This window comes from Neolamprologus multifasciatus, chromosome 6, assembly GCF_963576455.1.
Source record: "Neolamprologus multifasciatus chromosome 6, fNeoMul1.2, whole genome shotgun sequence".
Lineage (NCBI taxonomy): Eukaryota > Metazoa > Chordata > Actinopteri > Cichliformes > Cichlidae > Neolamprologus > Neolamprologus multifasciatus.
This window is the reverse complement of record NC_140444.1, coordinates 35730831-35748402: the sequence shown is the minus strand read 5'-3', so window position 1 is coordinate 35748402 and position 17572 is coordinate 35730831. Positions and strand designations below refer to the sequence as shown.

Genomic DNA, 17572 nt, shown 5'->3' with positions numbered 1-17572 from the left:
AAGTATGGTCCTTTTACAGCATCCTGCCATGCGATTACATTTGTTCCTGACCACCGAGAACACTCACGTTAACTTTTATCGAGTGGAAAAAAAGTTAGCTTGTTTATATTATGCTAACATAGATGTGTCGCTAGCGGTCACGTAGCACATCATTATATACCAGCTAGCCAAACTTCAGTAACCCTACAAACGTCACTTCTGTTTAGTTTTCTGTCTTCATTTATGTTGGAAGTGATAACAGAGGTGTACGTTTTAATTTGTTTCCAAAACCCCACAGTCAGGACATGCTATATTGTATTTAGATAGAAGCTAGCGAGCTAACTTCCTGCTAACTTCTAACTCCGTTAAATGTCATTAATTCCGTTTTCATGGATGCCTGGATGTTAAACTCAATTGTTACACCTGGTAGAGCAGAACACTGATCATTTTATTAAAGATGAAAGACTTTAGACAGTTTTTCAACTCTCAGTAATGCCATAGTGATCGTTTCATATATGGACCTGCAGCGGAGTTTAAGCCCAGACACGGCTAGTGACGTCAGACTTAACAACCGGATAGACTCACTCAAATGTGCAATCCTATTTATCCATATTATATATTCTGTAGTTATATATGTGTATATATGTATATATGGTATATTTCTGCTTATATCCGTACTCTCATTCCTCTTTATTGTATCTATAACATGCAACTTCTGTCGGTGCTGTGCTGCTGGAAACTGAATTTCCCAGAGGAACCCACCCGAGGGATTAATAAAGTTTAATCTAATCTATCTCTAATCTAAACTGGTAATATGCATGGATGAAAGCGGTACAACAGACTGCCCACAGCTGTCTTTAATGCTAGGTGGAGACTGTTATGGTTTGGGGCTTCATTTCAGCCTCAAAATGACTGTAGTAGTGCCGGATCATTTTGACAGAGATGGAATAAAAGGCAGCCAGCAACTAAACAAGAACTTTGAATGTCCGTGAGGAAGCCTGGGGAACTAGGCCTGAAGAATACTTTAAAGAAATTACAAGAAGAATAATGTGTATTGAAGAATAATACACTGAAAGTCAGAATTTGTTATAAGCAAAGTTGCTCATAACAAATTCGGACTTTCGAGTGTCTTAGAACTGTACAAACAGTTTTTCCATGTTAGCACATCTTCCAATTAATCACTGTCCCCGTAAAGTAGTATTTTCCTAGCAGGAGCAGTACTTTGCACAGTACTGTAGCTGCAGCACTGATATATAGGCAGCAATTCAAGGTTACTCAAGTGTGAAAAACATCTTTGCGTTTGTGTGTTCATTGAGAAAATTTAAAGTATATTTCCAACATATTATCTTCATCATGTAAAACACTATTAGATATTTAATGTAAATGTAGGGTCTGTGTGATCTTTACCTTACAATAAAAAGCTCCTGTTATTGTGATGTGTTTCCTGTAATTGTGTAAACTGAACTTCTTGCCAACTTAGATCAACTCTAAACAGTCTCACAGCAAACTTAAGCAGGAATCTCAATAAACCTATTATGTCATCATTTCAAGAAACCTATTTTGTTTTGGAACAATCTGGCCTTAAAAACAGGCAAGAATCAACAGAGCACTTCTCTACTTCCAAAAAACAAAAACAGATACTAACAATGAATTTATACATTACCGGTCAAAAGTTTTAGAACAAATTTTCCTGTTATTTACTGCGATTCAAGTTGTTGAACAGTATTGTGCTGCAGAAAGTAATGTTGCTGTAAAAATTACAAGAAAAAGTTAATTAACAATGGAAGAGAGACAGACCATCATAACACTTAAAAATGTAGGTGTTTCCTACAGAGAAATTGCAAAGAAAGTCAAGGTGTCAGTAAGTACAGTTTCCTGTAACATCAAAAGGCACTCAGAAAGTGGTGTAAACTCGGACAGGAAGAGGTCTGTCAGACCCAAAGCCACAACTGAATCAAAGGTTTCTAAGAATTAACAACTTGCATGATCAATGGCACAACTCAAGCTGAAAGAACAACTTAATAGTGTTCGTAGTGAGCAAGTCTCAGTTTCAATCGTGAAGAGAAAACTTTGACTTGTGTTGCGAAATCAGTTTCACCCCGGTTCTTTTTATTCCTCGGGCATCTAGAGACGGCACCGGAACTCAGTAGTCATTTTCACAAAACCTTTATTGATCTTCATTCATCTTCATTTAAGCATGCATCTTCTAGAAGGGGAGATGTTCTTAAAAAGCTCAGGGTTTTAAGTGTTATATGTAACAAATCTCTTCTGTAAAACTCACACAGTTTGTTTGTCATATTTTCTCTCTCAGGTGTGAATGTCCACAGCATGCTGAAACATGAAGCCATCGTCCTCACTTTGGAACCGGTTAAGTGGCGCGATGAGCGTTACACGCCTCTCTACCCATTTAAACTAACCTACTCTGACTTTCCTTAAAATAAATGACCTGTAATGTACTAACTGACTTAAGTGAGTCACATTTTCTTTGTTTTTATTTTTTGTAACAAGAAAGTCATTAATAAATAACTTGAATGATAAAGAATTGAAAAGTTTAATAAAAGTATGTAAAAACAGCATGCAGAGTGTAATCATTAGCTGAATTTGTATGGAATGAGACCACTGGCCAAATCATTCCTGCTCTTCTAGCGAAGCGTTGAATATTCATGTTTGCTGCTACCAAAAGCCTCTTATGAAAGACTTCCTGAATCTTATTGACTGTTTTAATCTTGTTCACCCATGAGCGTGGACATACTTTGGATCTAGTTTTATCTTGTGGTCTGCAGCTATGTGACATTCCAATTTGCAAGCTCAACTTTTCTAATCACATGCCTGTTATAATCCAAATTTCGGCACCATGTCCTCCAGTTAAACCTCTTTTGCCTGTGCGTGATTTCCACATCATCGCTCCTGCTACTGCTTGACATTTCTCTGCTGTTTATCAGAATATTGGCGCCCCTTCCTTGGACAATTACTTCCTTAAGCCACGTGCTGATCATCTGCTCACATTGTTCAATGCTGCTTGTTCAAATGTGCTTAATTTGTTACTCCTTTTAAAAAAACTTAGTGTGCTAGACCTAAAACTGATCCCGGGTTAAACAATGTCACTCTGAAAAAAAAAATGGAAAAAAGATAAACTCCAGATTTCCTTTGATATGTTAAGGGAAGCCCTGTAAAAATAAAGAAAGTATTTGTCAGATATCATCTCTAATAACAGCTACAGGCCCCGTGTCTTATTCAAGACCACTAATTTTGCAATCAACCCTCCACCCACCACACACTTACCAGGGTCTCCAGCCACCTGTGAAAACCTTTTACGTTTTTTTGTCGATAAGGTTGCTACTATCAGGTCTCACATCACTCCTCCAGCTTATGATCCCTCTGTTCCCCCTATTTCCTCAGTTGTGTTTGATCACTTTGAGCCTGTTTCTCTGTGTACTCTGGCTGAAATAGTCTCCCATCTTAAGCCTTCTGTGTTTCACCTTAACATTATCCCCTCACGCCTTTTCACAAAGAAGTCTTTGACATTATTGGACCTAATGTTTTAACCATTATTAATACCTCTCTTCTAATGGGAACCATCCCAGCTAATCTTACGCATGCCGTAGTGCACCCATTTCTCAAAAAAACCCAAAACAAATATTGATACAACACTTCTCTCAAATTTTAGACTAATCACTAAACTCCCCTTCATGTCCAAAATCCTGGAAAAATTGTCTTCCCTCAGCTCCAGGTTTTTCTGGAAATTAATGACATCTCAGAAACATTTCCACCTGGTTTCAAAGCGCTACATAGCACTGAAACTGTGCTTTTAAAAGTTATTAAATATCTTTTATTAATTTCTGACTCTGGTAATGCTGCCAATTAAGTGCTTTTAGATCTGAGTGCGGCATTTGAGTCAGTGGATCATGTGATTCTCTTATCAAGACTGGAGAGTGTGTGGGTATTAAAATAACAGCACTTGAATGGTTTAGATCCTATTTAACTAATAGAAAATTTTCTGTCAGTTTTGGTGGCTCTTCAACCACATCCACCGCCTTCCATGTGGGGTCCCTCAAGGATCTATCCTGGGCCTAGTACTTTTTTCCCTTTACATGCTCCCATTAGGCTCTATTTTCAGAAAATATGGAATCTCATTCCACTGTTATGCCAATAATTCTCAAATCTACTTTCCTCTTAAAAAGGATTTTACAGACTCTATAAAAGTTTTACTAGACTGCCTTGATGACATTAAACCATGGTTTGCATTAAACGTTTTGAATCTAAATGAGATTGTACTATTTGGACTCTCTGACCCTCGTTTATTTTTAAGGGTGACCTTGGCCCTCTGGAAAAGTCCAGAATTCCCTTTGCAAAAAATCTGGGAGTGTTCTTTGATGGCAGTTTTTCATTTGAGAAACAAATAAATTCTACTGTAAAAGCAAGCTTCTTCCAGCTCAGGGCCCTTGCAAAAACAAAGAATATTTTGCTGTTTGAGAAAGTGATCCATGCATTTATTTCACCCAGGCTTGACTACTGTAATAATCTTTATTTTGGCATCAGCTAGGCTCTGCTCTCTCGTCTTCAGCTTGTTCAGCTTGTTCCCGACTCTTGACAGGGACACATAAACATGGCAATATTTCCCCAGTCTTGGCTCATTTAAACTGGCTTCCAGTACATTTGATTTTAAGATGTTATGGTCTCTAAATTGATTAGCTCCGTCATACCTCTCTGATCTTTTAACTAAAAATGTAGTCACCTGAAATGGTTGCCATGGTGCCTTGTTCACAAGGTCAGTTTTGGAAGAGATGGACAGCAGAGTGAAGGCAAAAGGGCCAACAAGTGCTCAGCATCTCTGGCAACTCCTTCAAGACTGAAAACCATTTCAGGTGACGACCTCATGAAGCTCATCGAGAGAATGCCAAGAGTGTGGAAAGCAGTAATCAAAGCAAAGGGTGGCTATTTTGAAGACTCTATAATATAAATACGTTTTTCGTTTACTACATAGTTCCACGTGTTCATTCATAGTTTTGATTCTTTCATTGAGAATCTACAATGTAAATAATCATGAAAATAAAGACAAACCATTTGGTAGGACAAATGACTAATGGAAAAAAAATATCTGGGAAAAGACTTACTCATTTATTTTTATTTTTTTTTTAACTCAATTTTTATTATAATTTACAACATTGTCAATGTTCACAAGTAGGACAGTTACAGGAACCGCAATGCAGAAATGTAGATTAAAATAAGAACTGCAATTAGGAAGCACAAAACAAAACTGGAAAGCAAAACAAAACCCAAGCAAGCAAACAAACAAACAGACAACAACAAAAACAAAAAGAAAACAAAACAAAAACTTTATGTAATATTAAATAACATGTGACAAATCTAGCCATAAATGAACAAAACGAAACAGACCTATGCAAAATTATTGAAACAGTAAAGCATGTATGGGTCGCCAACACTCAGTAAACAATTCTCTCTGAATCTGCAGAGCATATGTTATTTCCTCCATCTGGTAAATTTCTCTTACTTTATCAATCCACATACTATATGAAGGTGGGTCAAGATTCAGCCATTTAATAGTAATACACTTTAGTGCTGCTGTAAGCAAGATTCTTAAAAGATACTTTTTATTGTTTCCTGCTAAACCATTTGGTAATACTCCTAAAATGGCTAGCTGTTGGTCTTTTGTTAATGGTTGCTGGAAAACTCATTTATTTTTCAACAGCACAATGACCCCAAACACACTTCCAGGCTGGAAGTGTGTTTAAGGACTATTTGACCAAGAAGGAGAGTGATGGAGTGCTCCGTCAGATGGCCTGGCCTCCACAGTCACCTGACCTAAACCCAGTTGAGATAGTTTGACTGTGTCAATACCAAAGGACAAATGACTAATGGAAAAAAAATCTGGAGAAATACTTACTGGTGGAGGCTCGTATGCAAGCCATTCCTGAAAAAATACATACAGTCATAAGTTCTTCCACCAAACATTGCTGCCCAGTACAATGAAAAACAGGAAGTTTATAACTCAGATGATTCTATTACTGAGAAACTGACTGTCTCATCCCACTACAATGAAAACAAAGATGGCTGAACATCTGTGCGCGGAGTGCCAACATTGAAGTTATATTTTCTAACTTTATCTCCTACTTTGCACAGTATGTAGGGTCTGTTGGATCTTTACCTTACAATAAAAAGCTCCTGCTATTGTGATTTTTCTCCTGTTATTGTGTAAACGGAACTGCTTGCCAAGCTGGATCAACTCTAACCAGTCGCACAGCATAATTAAGCAGGAATCCTGGTAAACCTACTTTGTCGTGATTTCAAGAAACCTATTTTGTTTTGGAACAAGTGGAATGTTATCTTGAAAACAGAGTCGACAGAATACTTCTCTGCTGCCAAAAAACAAAAACAGAAAGAAAGAAAGTCAAGGTGTCAGTGAGTACAATTTCCTTCACCATCAAAAGGCACTCAGAACCTGGGGCAAACTCTGACAGGAAGAGGTCTGGCAGACCCAAAGCCACAACTGAATCAGAGGTTTCTGAGAAATAACAGCTTCCATGGCTCACAGGAAAACTCAAGCTCAACCACAGCTTAATAGTGGTCGTAGTAAACAAGTCTCAGTTTCAAGGATGCTTCCACAGTGTGTGGCATCAACTTTCAACCGTGGAGGTTGAAGTGGGCGCCAGTTTAGCTCAGTGTGTTGAGCGGGCGACCACATGCCATGCATCTGACAGCAGCTGGCCCGGTTTTGAATCTGACCCGTGGACCTTTGCTGCATGTCTTCTCTCTTTCCTTGCTTCCCTATTCTTTCTTCACTGTGTCTATCAAATAAAGCTGAAAAAGGCCAAAAAGAAAAAAAAGAAGAAAAAAAAACAGGAGGAAGAAGTGTGATGGTCTGTAGCTGTTTTGCTGGATCCAGGGTTAGTGACTTATACAGAGTGAGAGGCCCCATGAACCAAAACCAGTACCACAGCATTCTTCTGAGCCATGCAATACCCTTTGGTATGTACCTGCCTAGTGGGTCAGGGGTTCATCCTACAGCTAGATAATGACCCAAAATACAAGTCCAAGCTATTCCAGAACTACACCAGGAAAAAAGAACAAGATGGTATGAAACCATGAAGTGGCCAGCGCAGTCTCCAGAGCTAAACCCCATCAAGCTAGTTTAGGATGAACTGGACTGAAGAGTGAAAGCAAAGCAACCTACAGGTGCCACACATTTATGGAAACTTCTGCAACAGATGGGAAGAACTCTCTCTCAAGAATATTTCATTTCTATTGTTGAAAGAATGCAAAGGGTGTGTTCAGCTGTTATTTTTGCCAAAAGTGGCTATGATGAGTCAAAAGTTAGGAATACATTTGCTATATAAATTGTTTCCATGATTTCTTTCTCCTTTTTTTTTGTAACTCCAATTGTTTGCTTTCATTTCAGAGTGCTATGAGACACTAAACTGCATCATTTTCAATTAGCTGAAAAAAATGGGGTGTTCTAAAACTTTTTAGTGTATCTATATATATAAAATTTAAAAAGACATAAGTATTGTCTTTTAAAATTATTTTCTTGTTTGTTTTGTCTGGAGATGTTGATCGATTATCAGTTATTGTCTAACTTTTTTCTTTGTTTTGAAGTTGGATGGTGAAAAAAAAGCTTTTTTGTCACTTTAACCACGTCCAACCAATGACTGTAGAAAACAGTCTACAGTTATTGCGTCCAACCAATAGATGGTGCCGCTTTACTTGAGTGATGTCATCAAGACGCGCCACAAGCACGCGACACGGAAAAGCGTCCTCGACCTTTGATGCAGCCTGTCATCCCCCTTATCATGTTGTTTTCAAATTATTTAAGAGCAGTTTAACAGTGTAAGCTTGTAGAACAAACAGAAAATAGCCGAAATGCTTCGATTTTCCTTCATATTTCGTGGCAGAGGAGTCGCTAAAAGGGTGAGTGACGAAAAACATACCACAACCGCGCACATCACACACATCACCCAAAGGCAGATAACAGCGTTCTGTCCAAATGGTAGCAATAATAATCTGGAGCCATTTTTGCTGTTATGTAATTTCTTTAGCTATAGAAAAAAAAGCGTCTATAGTGCAGCATTATATCTGAGTATGTGTGTGTATAAGATGAATATAATACCTGTTTGTCTTTGTTTTTAGTGTTTTTTGTTCATCCTCAAGTTTTTCTCTCCCTCCTCAGTTCGCTTCCTCGTTCTCTAATGAGAGCGCTCTGCCTCCAAACTTACTGCTGCCCACCAACCTCGTGGATCCTGACAGATTAAGTATGAAGCTTGTGTACTTGATAGATAAATGTAATGTTTGGAAATGGATTTTAAATCAGATTTATTCTGTGTTATTGTTTGTCCTCCAAAAGCCAAATATTGTGATTTTCCTGATAACACTGATATCATTGTGGGTGGGATACATGAAAATCTTCCTCACTGACTGCTGCTTTATACCCTCCTGCAGGGCGTCCACCACCTCCTGCAGACTCCTCTCTGCCTCCTCTGAGGAAGTGTGATGCTGCAGTTCCTGCTCACTTGACCCCTGTGCAGACCTGGGTGGAGTCTCTGGAGAGACAGGACAGCGAGCCGTTGGGTGTGGCTCAACTTCACCCTGATGTGTTTGCAGTTCGTCCGAGGTAACCAAGCTACTATTGACAGTCTTTCCATTCAATTCTACACATTTCGCAGCACCTACTGAAATGTGCAAGTTAATCTTTGTTGTCATTCCTCAGGCTTGATATTCTACACAGTGTTGAAACATGGCAGAGAAATTACAAAAGGATTGTAAGTTACTATTTAAAAATGTCAATTGAATTTGAGTTTTTTGTAATATATATCACATAATCAAGCACTTTAAGCTTAGGAACATTTTATTCATCATGTGTTGCTACATTGAGCTAAGATTATGCTATTACATTTAAATTTAATTTGATACTTTTACAGTTCACATCCGTGGAGAGTAGACAACAGTAAAATTAGAACTTCTGATTGGCTGTTGCTTGCAAAGAAGTGTTTTGAACAGCAGGCAGGAGAAACTTCAGCTCAGACAGAGCTCTGTGTCTGAAATGACCACATTAGGAATACGTAACAGTGCATATATGACAGAGGAAGACGATCAAATGCAGAAAAGTTTGAGCTTTATTGCGGCTGATAAATAAAATGATAAGTAGACTAATGGCTGTCTTCACATCTCAGAGTCATGCCCACACTAAAGTCAGGTCAGAGGTCAGCGGTGGAGGCAGGAAACCCTGGAAACAGAAAGGAAGTGGACGAGCTCGGCATGGAAGCATCCGATCACCCATATGGAGAGGAGGTGCCTCTTTTTGATCTTATTGTAAAACTTCTGTTTTCATTTTTTCCCTGTCTGCTGTTGAATGAACACCTGTTTCATAGTCCAGCGTGTGCTCGTCTCTGTGTCATGACTCCCAGAAACACGATCACCCTTCAGTGGAGTTGATCTGGAAGGATTCCCATGCTGGAGGCCAGTATGGTCTGACTGGTTCTGTGTTTCATTCAGGTGGAGTGTCTCATGGACCCAGAGGTCCCACCAGTTACTACTACATGTTACCCATGAAAGTCCGAGTGCAAGGACTCAAAGTGGCGCTGAGCTCCAAGATGGCTCAGGTAAGAGAAACCCCTTTGTTTCACCTGAAGAGCAAATACAGATGCTAGTGATGTTAGAGGCTCATAACATCTGTAATAAGAGTTGTAAAAACATACAGTGACATATGACGGTGTCCACAAGCAGCTGTTTTTGTCACCCACTTATCTCAAGCGCTTATTGCTGTTGTTATGATGTCACAGAGGCGATAACCCGTACAGATATCTCACACATGTGAATACAGAAGCCACACCCACCTATTGTTCAGACCCTTTGTTTGCAGTGGTTAGCCACTTAGAAGAAAGTTGGCTCAAAGAGGGGAGGAGGTAAATCCACTTGTTTTAAATGGAGAATTTCTTCACCCTTTATGTTCTCATATCATTTCTTGAGAGTATTTGGTTTGTAGCAGATCGGTGACACTGACGAACTTGTAAGTGTTCAAAAGAAAGAAAGAAAATCCTTTCTTTATCTGTGACACTATAATTAGAGCACATAACAAATGTGAGAATAGGATACATGATGAGTTTAACTACATTATTACGTATCCGTAATATTTCTTGACAGCTGAATACTTTCCCCCCTTTTGAACTGCTTGCTGACACAGGATGATCTTCACATTGTGGACTCCCTGAACATCCCCACACCAGACTCTCAGTACCTGCTTGACCTCATCAGACACAGACACTGGGGAGAGTCTGTGTTAATAGTGGATGTGTGAGTATCTTTAGCAGCACATCTGTACAAATGATCAACTTTCAAATAGGGATGGGTATCGAAAACCGGTTCTTGTTGAGAACCGGTTCCCACTGTTTCAATTCCTTGGAATTGTTTGCCATTTTTGCAAACGATTCCCTTATCAATTCTAGTCGCCCCGAATGACGTCACCATGTTGCGGAGCGTCATTTACCTGGCAGGAAACACGGCGCCTAAGCGGCTCAAACGCTCAAAAGTTTGGTTTTGCTTTACGAGAACGGATGACAACAGGGCAACTTGCAATACTTGAAAAGTGGATATTTCATTTAAGGAAGGAAACACTACGAATATGCAAAAGCATTTGCTCACAAAACACGCGATGACCTTAAATGAATGTCGTGTTTTTAATTCCGCTCCGGACTCGTGAATCTCAACCCAGCAGCAGCGGTAACATTTGCACGTCCTCTCCCGTTAATGTGGCAGGTAAATAATCAACTAACAGTGTATATTATGTTAGCGCGATCTGCCTTATTACAAAACCTGCCATTACTGTGCATTTAGGTGACCATGATGAGAGAGACAGACAGAGTCTGGCTGGCGCTCGCTGGCAGTTGTCGCTGCAGTCTACCGGTAGCGTCTCCTTTCAGGCCAGGATAGACGAATGTCACCGAGCAGTGACTCAGTTTGTGGTCAAAGGCTTGCAGCCATTTGCCACAGCAGATGCCCCGATTTTCAGTAAGTGAATGTGTTTAATTGTAGGCAGGGACATTACTGGATATTCTTGTGTAATTGCTACAGAAGAATATTTATTTATTTTATTATTTTACATTTACAATTTTTTTCCCCGGGGACCCTGTGACACCCCATTGAAGAGCTGTAGGCTGTGGATCTCTTAAGATCTCACTGTTGGGTTTGTAAGGCCACTTTACTCCAAAATTTCTTGAAAAAATCTTGTTCAAAGAGAAGATATAAAACAAAGTTCTAAGCTAGTTGACCTTAGTGTTCTCCTCTTTTAAAAAGAATCGATAAGAGAATCAATAAAGAATCGAAAATGGAATCGGAATCGTGAAAATCTTATCAATACCCATCCCTACTTTCAAATCTGTTTGAATCTCCACCACTGGACGCCCACCTCTGAAAGCAACGTTTTTGTTGTTGCTTTCAGAGGTGAAGACTTTCCTGAAAACATCCTTCAGGCCACGGCAAACTTGAAGACAGTGAACGTCATTCCAGCAATCGGTGAGTTCACACTCAGTGATTTTTGTCTCTCTTAACTCAGTTTTAACAGATTAATTGATGGTAAAATGTATTATTTCTGTTCATGCTTTCAAACAATATTTCATGCATTGATGTCTTTGCAGCACTGTGTCTATGGACCTCTAACATGCCAGTTTAATTAAACAGTTGTTAAAAAGCTCAGGGTTTTAAGTGTTATATGTAACAAATCTCTTCTTTAAAACTCACACAGTTTGTCATATTTTCTCTCTCAGGTCTGAATGTCCACAGCATGCTGAAACATGAAGCCATCGTCCTCACTTTGGAAACTGTTAAGTTTCTGGAGGATAAGCTGCTCTGGCACGATGAGCGTTACACGCCTCTCTACCCGTTTAAACTACCCTACTCTGACTTTCCTTAAAACAGATTGCCTGTAATGTATTAACATAAGTCACATTATCTTTGTTTTTATTGTTTGTAACAAGAGAGTCATAACTCGAATAATAAAAAATACAAAAGTTTAATAAAAATATGTAAAAACAACATGCAGAGTGTAATCATTAGCTGAATTTGTATGGAAGGAGACCACTGGCCAAATCATTCCTGATCTTCCAGCGAAGAGCTGACCGTTTCTTTCTGTTGGCACGATGTGGGCGTTAGGCACGTAAACTCTGAGGTTTAGGCTGCAAAGACGAGGGATAAACTGTTTAACCACTAAAGCTGATCAGGTTTGGAATGTTTTGAGACATGAACTGTGATCTATGCCAGTGGTTCTCAAACTTTTCACTATGAGTACCACCTCATAAAATATATGGCTCTTTAAGTATCACCCTTATGACCAACACTGAAGTACAGTAGTATAGGCCAGCGTTCCCCAATCTTTTTTGTGCCACGTACCAGTTTAATGTCAGACAATATTTTCACGGGCCGGCCTTTAAGGTGTCGCAGTTAATACAACAAAATAAAATGATATGACCAAGACAAAAACTGGTTATTTTGTAAATATAATAATAAACGTGAATTTGCTGTGTAATTGTGTAACTTTATTAGCAACATCCTCCTGAAATGCACCAACAACATTGAGAGTAACATCCTCGTCTCTGCCGCTTAATGCTCACTGGTCGCTATGGTAATGCGTAAATAGTTCTTTCAAAATAAGACACACAACTACAACACCGGTAAAGACCCAGGGAAACAGAGTTAATGATAAAAACCCTGAAAACCATACATTTCACTCCCGAGCCTCAACTCTCGGGCCCAGTACTGGTCCGTGGCCCAGGCATTGGGGACCGCTGGTATATGCCTATTTAACACTATATACAGTTGACACAAGACAATTTTATTTCTTATATGAATGTTATTTTTTTAACTTTCAGAAACAGGATGTGACAAGTGATAATAATAACAACTATACTGCGTTAGACCACATTCCCCTATAAACAGCTGCCCATTGTGTTCTTGGAAAATATTTGCAGAATGTGTAAAGATTCAAAGGTAAGATCCAACCACAGAGGGTTAAGACTTTAAAGGACGGACATAAAGCAATTAACTCTTGTTTCAGACAAAATCTGAAATAAAGAGCTGCAGGTCATTGCACTGGGGGCATTGCATATTTTTTATTTCTTACAAATTAATTCATAAGATAGATGTACACTACCAGTCAAACGTTTGGACACACCGTCTTTGTTTTTTTAATTTATGATATGCAGCCTTCAGAGCCAGGGATTAGGAGAGCCTAAGAACAGCAAGGGCAAACCTGTCCCGTGGCATCAGAGACAAAAAGGCAGTACTCCATGAGGATTTTGCAAAGCTTCAGCGACAGCAGAGATACTCAGAGGCAGTGACAAGGAATACAAACCATCACAGACTACAAGCACACTCTGCAGGCCGTGGTGACACAATCCCCAGACAGTGTGTGGCGATCCCTTGCCAAAATCAATACACGCAAAGCTCCAGGTCATGATAACATCCTTGGACAAGCTCTGATGGACTATGCTGTGGAACTCACAAATGTCTTCACAGACATCTTTAACACATCATTAGGGTCAAGCTGTCGTTCTCACATGCATCGAAGCCTCCACCATCATTACTGTACCCAAGAAGTCATCTACCTCCTGCTTTAAGGACTACCGTCCGGTTGCACCGCCATCATTATGAAGTGCTTGGAACGGTTAGTCATGCATCAAATCAAATTATCTCCTTCCCCCAACCTGGATCCATTTGGGTTTGCATACTGGTCAAAACACTCAACCGATGATGCAATTTCTACTGCCCTTCACTCAGCCCTCACACATCTGGACAATAGAGACTCATACGTTAGAAAGCTGTTCATAGACTTCAGCTCAGCATTCAACACCATCATTACCCAGTAACTCATTCACAAACGGGATCTGCTGGGGATCAGCACCTGGCTGTGTAACTGGCTGCTGGATTTCCTGACAGGAAGACAGCAGACAGTACGGGTCGGCAGCAACACCTTCAGCCCAAGAACACTGAATGTGGAGGCTCTTCAAGGATGTTGTGTTGAGTCCCCTTCTCTTCAACTCTGCTGACCCACGACTGCACACCATCACACAGCTCCAAACCTTTCATCAAGTTTGCAGACGAAACAACTGTGGCAGGTCACATCAGCAACAATGATGCGGCCTACTACAGGGGTGAAGTTAACCATCTGGCAGAGTGGTGCAGCAACAACAACCTGCCCCTGAATATGGAGAAGACCAACAGCGACTCTACTTCCTCCACAAACTGAGAAGCGCAAGAGATTCAACCCCCATTAAGAACACCCTCTATATCAAATATATTTATTCCTTTAAGGTCTGAATGGTTCACAATGAGGTAGGCCATTAATTGAGTGCAGAGAATAAAAAAATTTGGAGAAATTGGGCAACCCTGCCAAATTCCACAGAATACATCTATTCTAGGTGTTATGCCTGGGTTTAGAAAAACATAACTATAGATCTGCTTGTAGAACAGTTTGATAACTTTGCAAAATTTGTTTACAAATCCAAAAATTTCTAAAGATCTAAATAAAAAATCATGGTCTATTGAATCAAATGCTTTAAAAAAGTCAATAAATAATATTAAACTTTCTGAATTTATAAAGGATCGGTGGCCTATCATATTAATCTTATGTTATTATTATGTTATTATAATCTGCCTACCTTTAATAAACGCGGAGCGACACTCGTCAATTAGTTTTGTTAGGACAATCTTAATCCTGTTAGCATATACTAAGGCTAGTAATTTATAATCGTTACATAAAAGTGTTATGGGTCTCCAGTTGTCTAGCGCTAGTAAATTTTTGTTTGGTTTGGGCAATAAAGTGATTAGCCCTGTTTTCATTGTTGGAGATAATTCTTCATGATTTAAACACTCCGAAAGGCTTTAAGTAACAAATCTTTAATGTCTTATAAAATGTAATCGTTAGGCCGTCTATTCCAGACGATTTCCCATTTTTCATTTGTTTTAGGGACATTTCTATTCCAGATATAGTCAAATCTTCTAACAATATTTTATCATCCACTTCCAACTTTTTTAGCTGGTTTTTGTGTATGTCATGATCCAAGCAGCCAGGAACACACAGGCACAAATGTAATCTTCAAAAAAATGGGGTTTATTATACCCCCAAAAAGGACAAGATGATTACAAAAATTCAAAATAACAAAAATAAAGTTTTTAAGAACCAATTGGGCCCATAAAAGAGGTTACCTTAACAGAACGCTACTCAAAAGTCACTTAACAAAAACATAACTCAACAAACTGACCTGCGCAAATGAGAAACAGCTCCAGTTATATAGCAAATGAATAAACCATTATATACACCAAAGGTGAAAACTAAAGAGATAACAGCTAACCATCATTCAAGAAGAACCCCATTCCCCCTGCATGATCACAATAGATGGTCCAGTCCACTTTATTGGCTTCTGCATTTAAACCAGCTCCACCCTCAGCCTCCTCTTTCAGCCAAACCAGGAAGGACTGGAGCGGAGGTCAGGTAACTCAGAAAGAGCAGAAATATAATCAATATAACATACCTATATAAAATAACAAACAATGCAAAGCAAAGTCTATGCCACCATTTGGGCTATAGCTTAGTGCTGTCATGCATTACAGTTAAACTCAAAATATCAAATTAATTAACTTATGATCACAGAAGCTTTAGAGCATAACGTAAACATAAGACAAAAGACCAAATGAATAATACCTAAGTATCTCAATCGTGTGGTTGCATGCAGCCATCACAGTGTATTCTATAAAATGTGTTAATTTCTTTACTTATTTGGTTTGGGTCACCTATCATCGTGCCATTCTTACTCAATTTGGTTATTTTTTTCTTTGTTTGTCTATGTTTCTCTAGACTATAGAAATAAGATGAATTTTTCCCTCATGTTCAATCCACTTGGCTTTAGACCTCACATATGCTCCTTTAGCCTTATCCAGGTACACATCGTCTAGTTCTTTGTAGAGATTGTAAACTTTCTGACTCTTCTGCAGTTATATCAGGTTTACCACATAACAAATGTATTTGTTCATTTAGCTTTTTCTGTTGAAGTATGCGTAGGGCAGATAATTTCTTTCCAGTTTCTATAGCTACTTGTTTAACACTATATTTAAACCATTCCCATTTGCTGACATTAGACATCAATATATGATTATTATCTAGCTGAATTTTTAAAACTTGTGTACAGAAGTCCTTGTTCTGTAATAAACTATTTTTACATTTCCATATGTTTTCAGACCTTTGTTGTTTACGTAAAGATAACGAGAGACTTATTAGACAGTGATCAGTAAGTGGGGTTGATTGGTTTCACATTTAGTAAGAAGTTGTTATTATTTGGGAGACAAGTCATTAATCTCGTCTCGAACGTGTTTTTATTTGTTGGACTAAACCAGCAACGCAGCTTTTATTGCGGGAATAACCTCCTCATAAAAAAAAAACCTCAAAAAAGCAAAACAAAACTCATAACAGAGGAGCTGGAACACTGGAACACAACAAACACACAGCATGTAGAGGGTAGCAGACATCAACGACATGACAGAGAGCAAAGGCAAACACGGGACTTATATACACAGAGGCGTAATCAGGGAATGGAAAACAGGAGGAAGACACAGCTGGGAGAAATTAGGGCTAACGAGACAGGGGGAAGTAAAACTGAATACACTAGAATTTAAATGTAACACTGGGTAACACCCAGGATCATGACAGTGTTTCTTGTAAAAACAAAATGTTTGGCGTGACTTCTTTGCAAAACAAAAACATGGCCTTACATTTTGCATTGTTTTTTAAGCCTCGAACATTTAAAAAACTTATTAGAACAGCCATATAAAAGGTGAAGAAAGGAAGATAACAAAATGCAAAACATGAACAATACCAGCTTCTTATTGCACATACGAGAAGAAAAAGAATGCTTCAAGCAGGAATAAGCCTAGTATCCTACATATGTCATTATAACAGTACTCGGACACATTATCAAAGTAAAAAACCCCTTTTATAAGTAGCAATTATAACTCCCTATTGCTCAACATATCGCTAAAACATTGCTTTATGACCCTCTGATATTTTTCTTTTTCGTAGTTAACTTGTAGTCACATTTTCAAATGTATCACATGGATCGATTCTTTTACCATCTATTATAGCATAACCCTCCGTCAGGAATGCTCTTCTGCCGTTGTTTCGTGCTTCCTGTATCTTGGGCCACAGCTTGATCTGAGCTTCGCGGTCTTCTTTGGAGAAGTCCTCTTTAAATTTTATGTTCAGTTCTTTGTAGACCGTGGCCTCTTTGGACTTCCTCCGTACTTCATCCCTTGTGTGTTGTAGATAGCCTCATCAAGCAGCACAGGCCCTGGTGTGTTGCAGTTGGCCTCAGCCAGCAGCAGAGGGCCTCGTGTGGCTCAATTGGTTTTTTCTAGCAGCACAAGCCTTAGTGTGTTTTAGACAGCGTCAGCCACCAACACAGTCCCTGGTGTGTTGTAGTTGGCCTCAGCCACCAGCACAGATATTTGAAATGTGGCAATTTCAAATATCCAGTGGCCTTGAGTTTACCATTGATGAAGAATGGACCCACTATCGTTGTACTCCATATACCACACC

The 17572-nt window shown here is 39.1% G+C and overlaps 2 protein-coding genes across 3 annotated transcripts in view; both read left to right on the top strand.

Annotated features, from left to right (window-relative positions):
- Positions 1-17572, top strand: part of LOC146517529 (uncharacterized) — a 149371-nt gene that overhangs the window by 14335 nt on the left and 117464 nt on the right. The gene's annotated exons all lie outside the window — the stretch shown is intronic.
- Positions 7706-12829, top strand: mrpl4 (mitochondrial ribosomal protein L4). Its single transcript, XM_085164374.1, has 9 exons — positions 7706-7905; positions 8165-8246; positions 8434-8605; positions 8702-8753; positions 9165-9282; positions 9487-9593; positions 10175-10284; positions 11429-11502; positions 11754-12829. The coding sequence occupies exons 1-9, from the start codon at positions 7858-7860 to the stop codon at positions 11897-11899; spliced, it is 909 nt and encodes a 302-aa protein (XP_085020500.1). The 5' UTR covers positions 7706-7857; the 3' UTR covers positions 11900-12829.

Excerpts from the sequence above, each read along its gene's own strand:
- mrpl4 (XM_085164374.1), top strand. The coding sequence starts at position 7,858 with ATGCTTCGATTTTCCTTCATATTTCGTGGCAGAGGAGTCGCTAAAAGG. Across the intron at positions 9,594-10,174 it reads TGAGCTCCAAGATGGCTCAG|GATGATCTTCACATTGTGGA; the intron begins GTAAGAGAAACC and ends TTGCTGACACAG. Across the intron at positions 11,503-11,753 it reads GAACGTCATTCCAGCAATCG|GTCTGAATGTCCACAGCATG; the intron begins GTGAGTTCACAC and ends TTTCTCTCTCAG.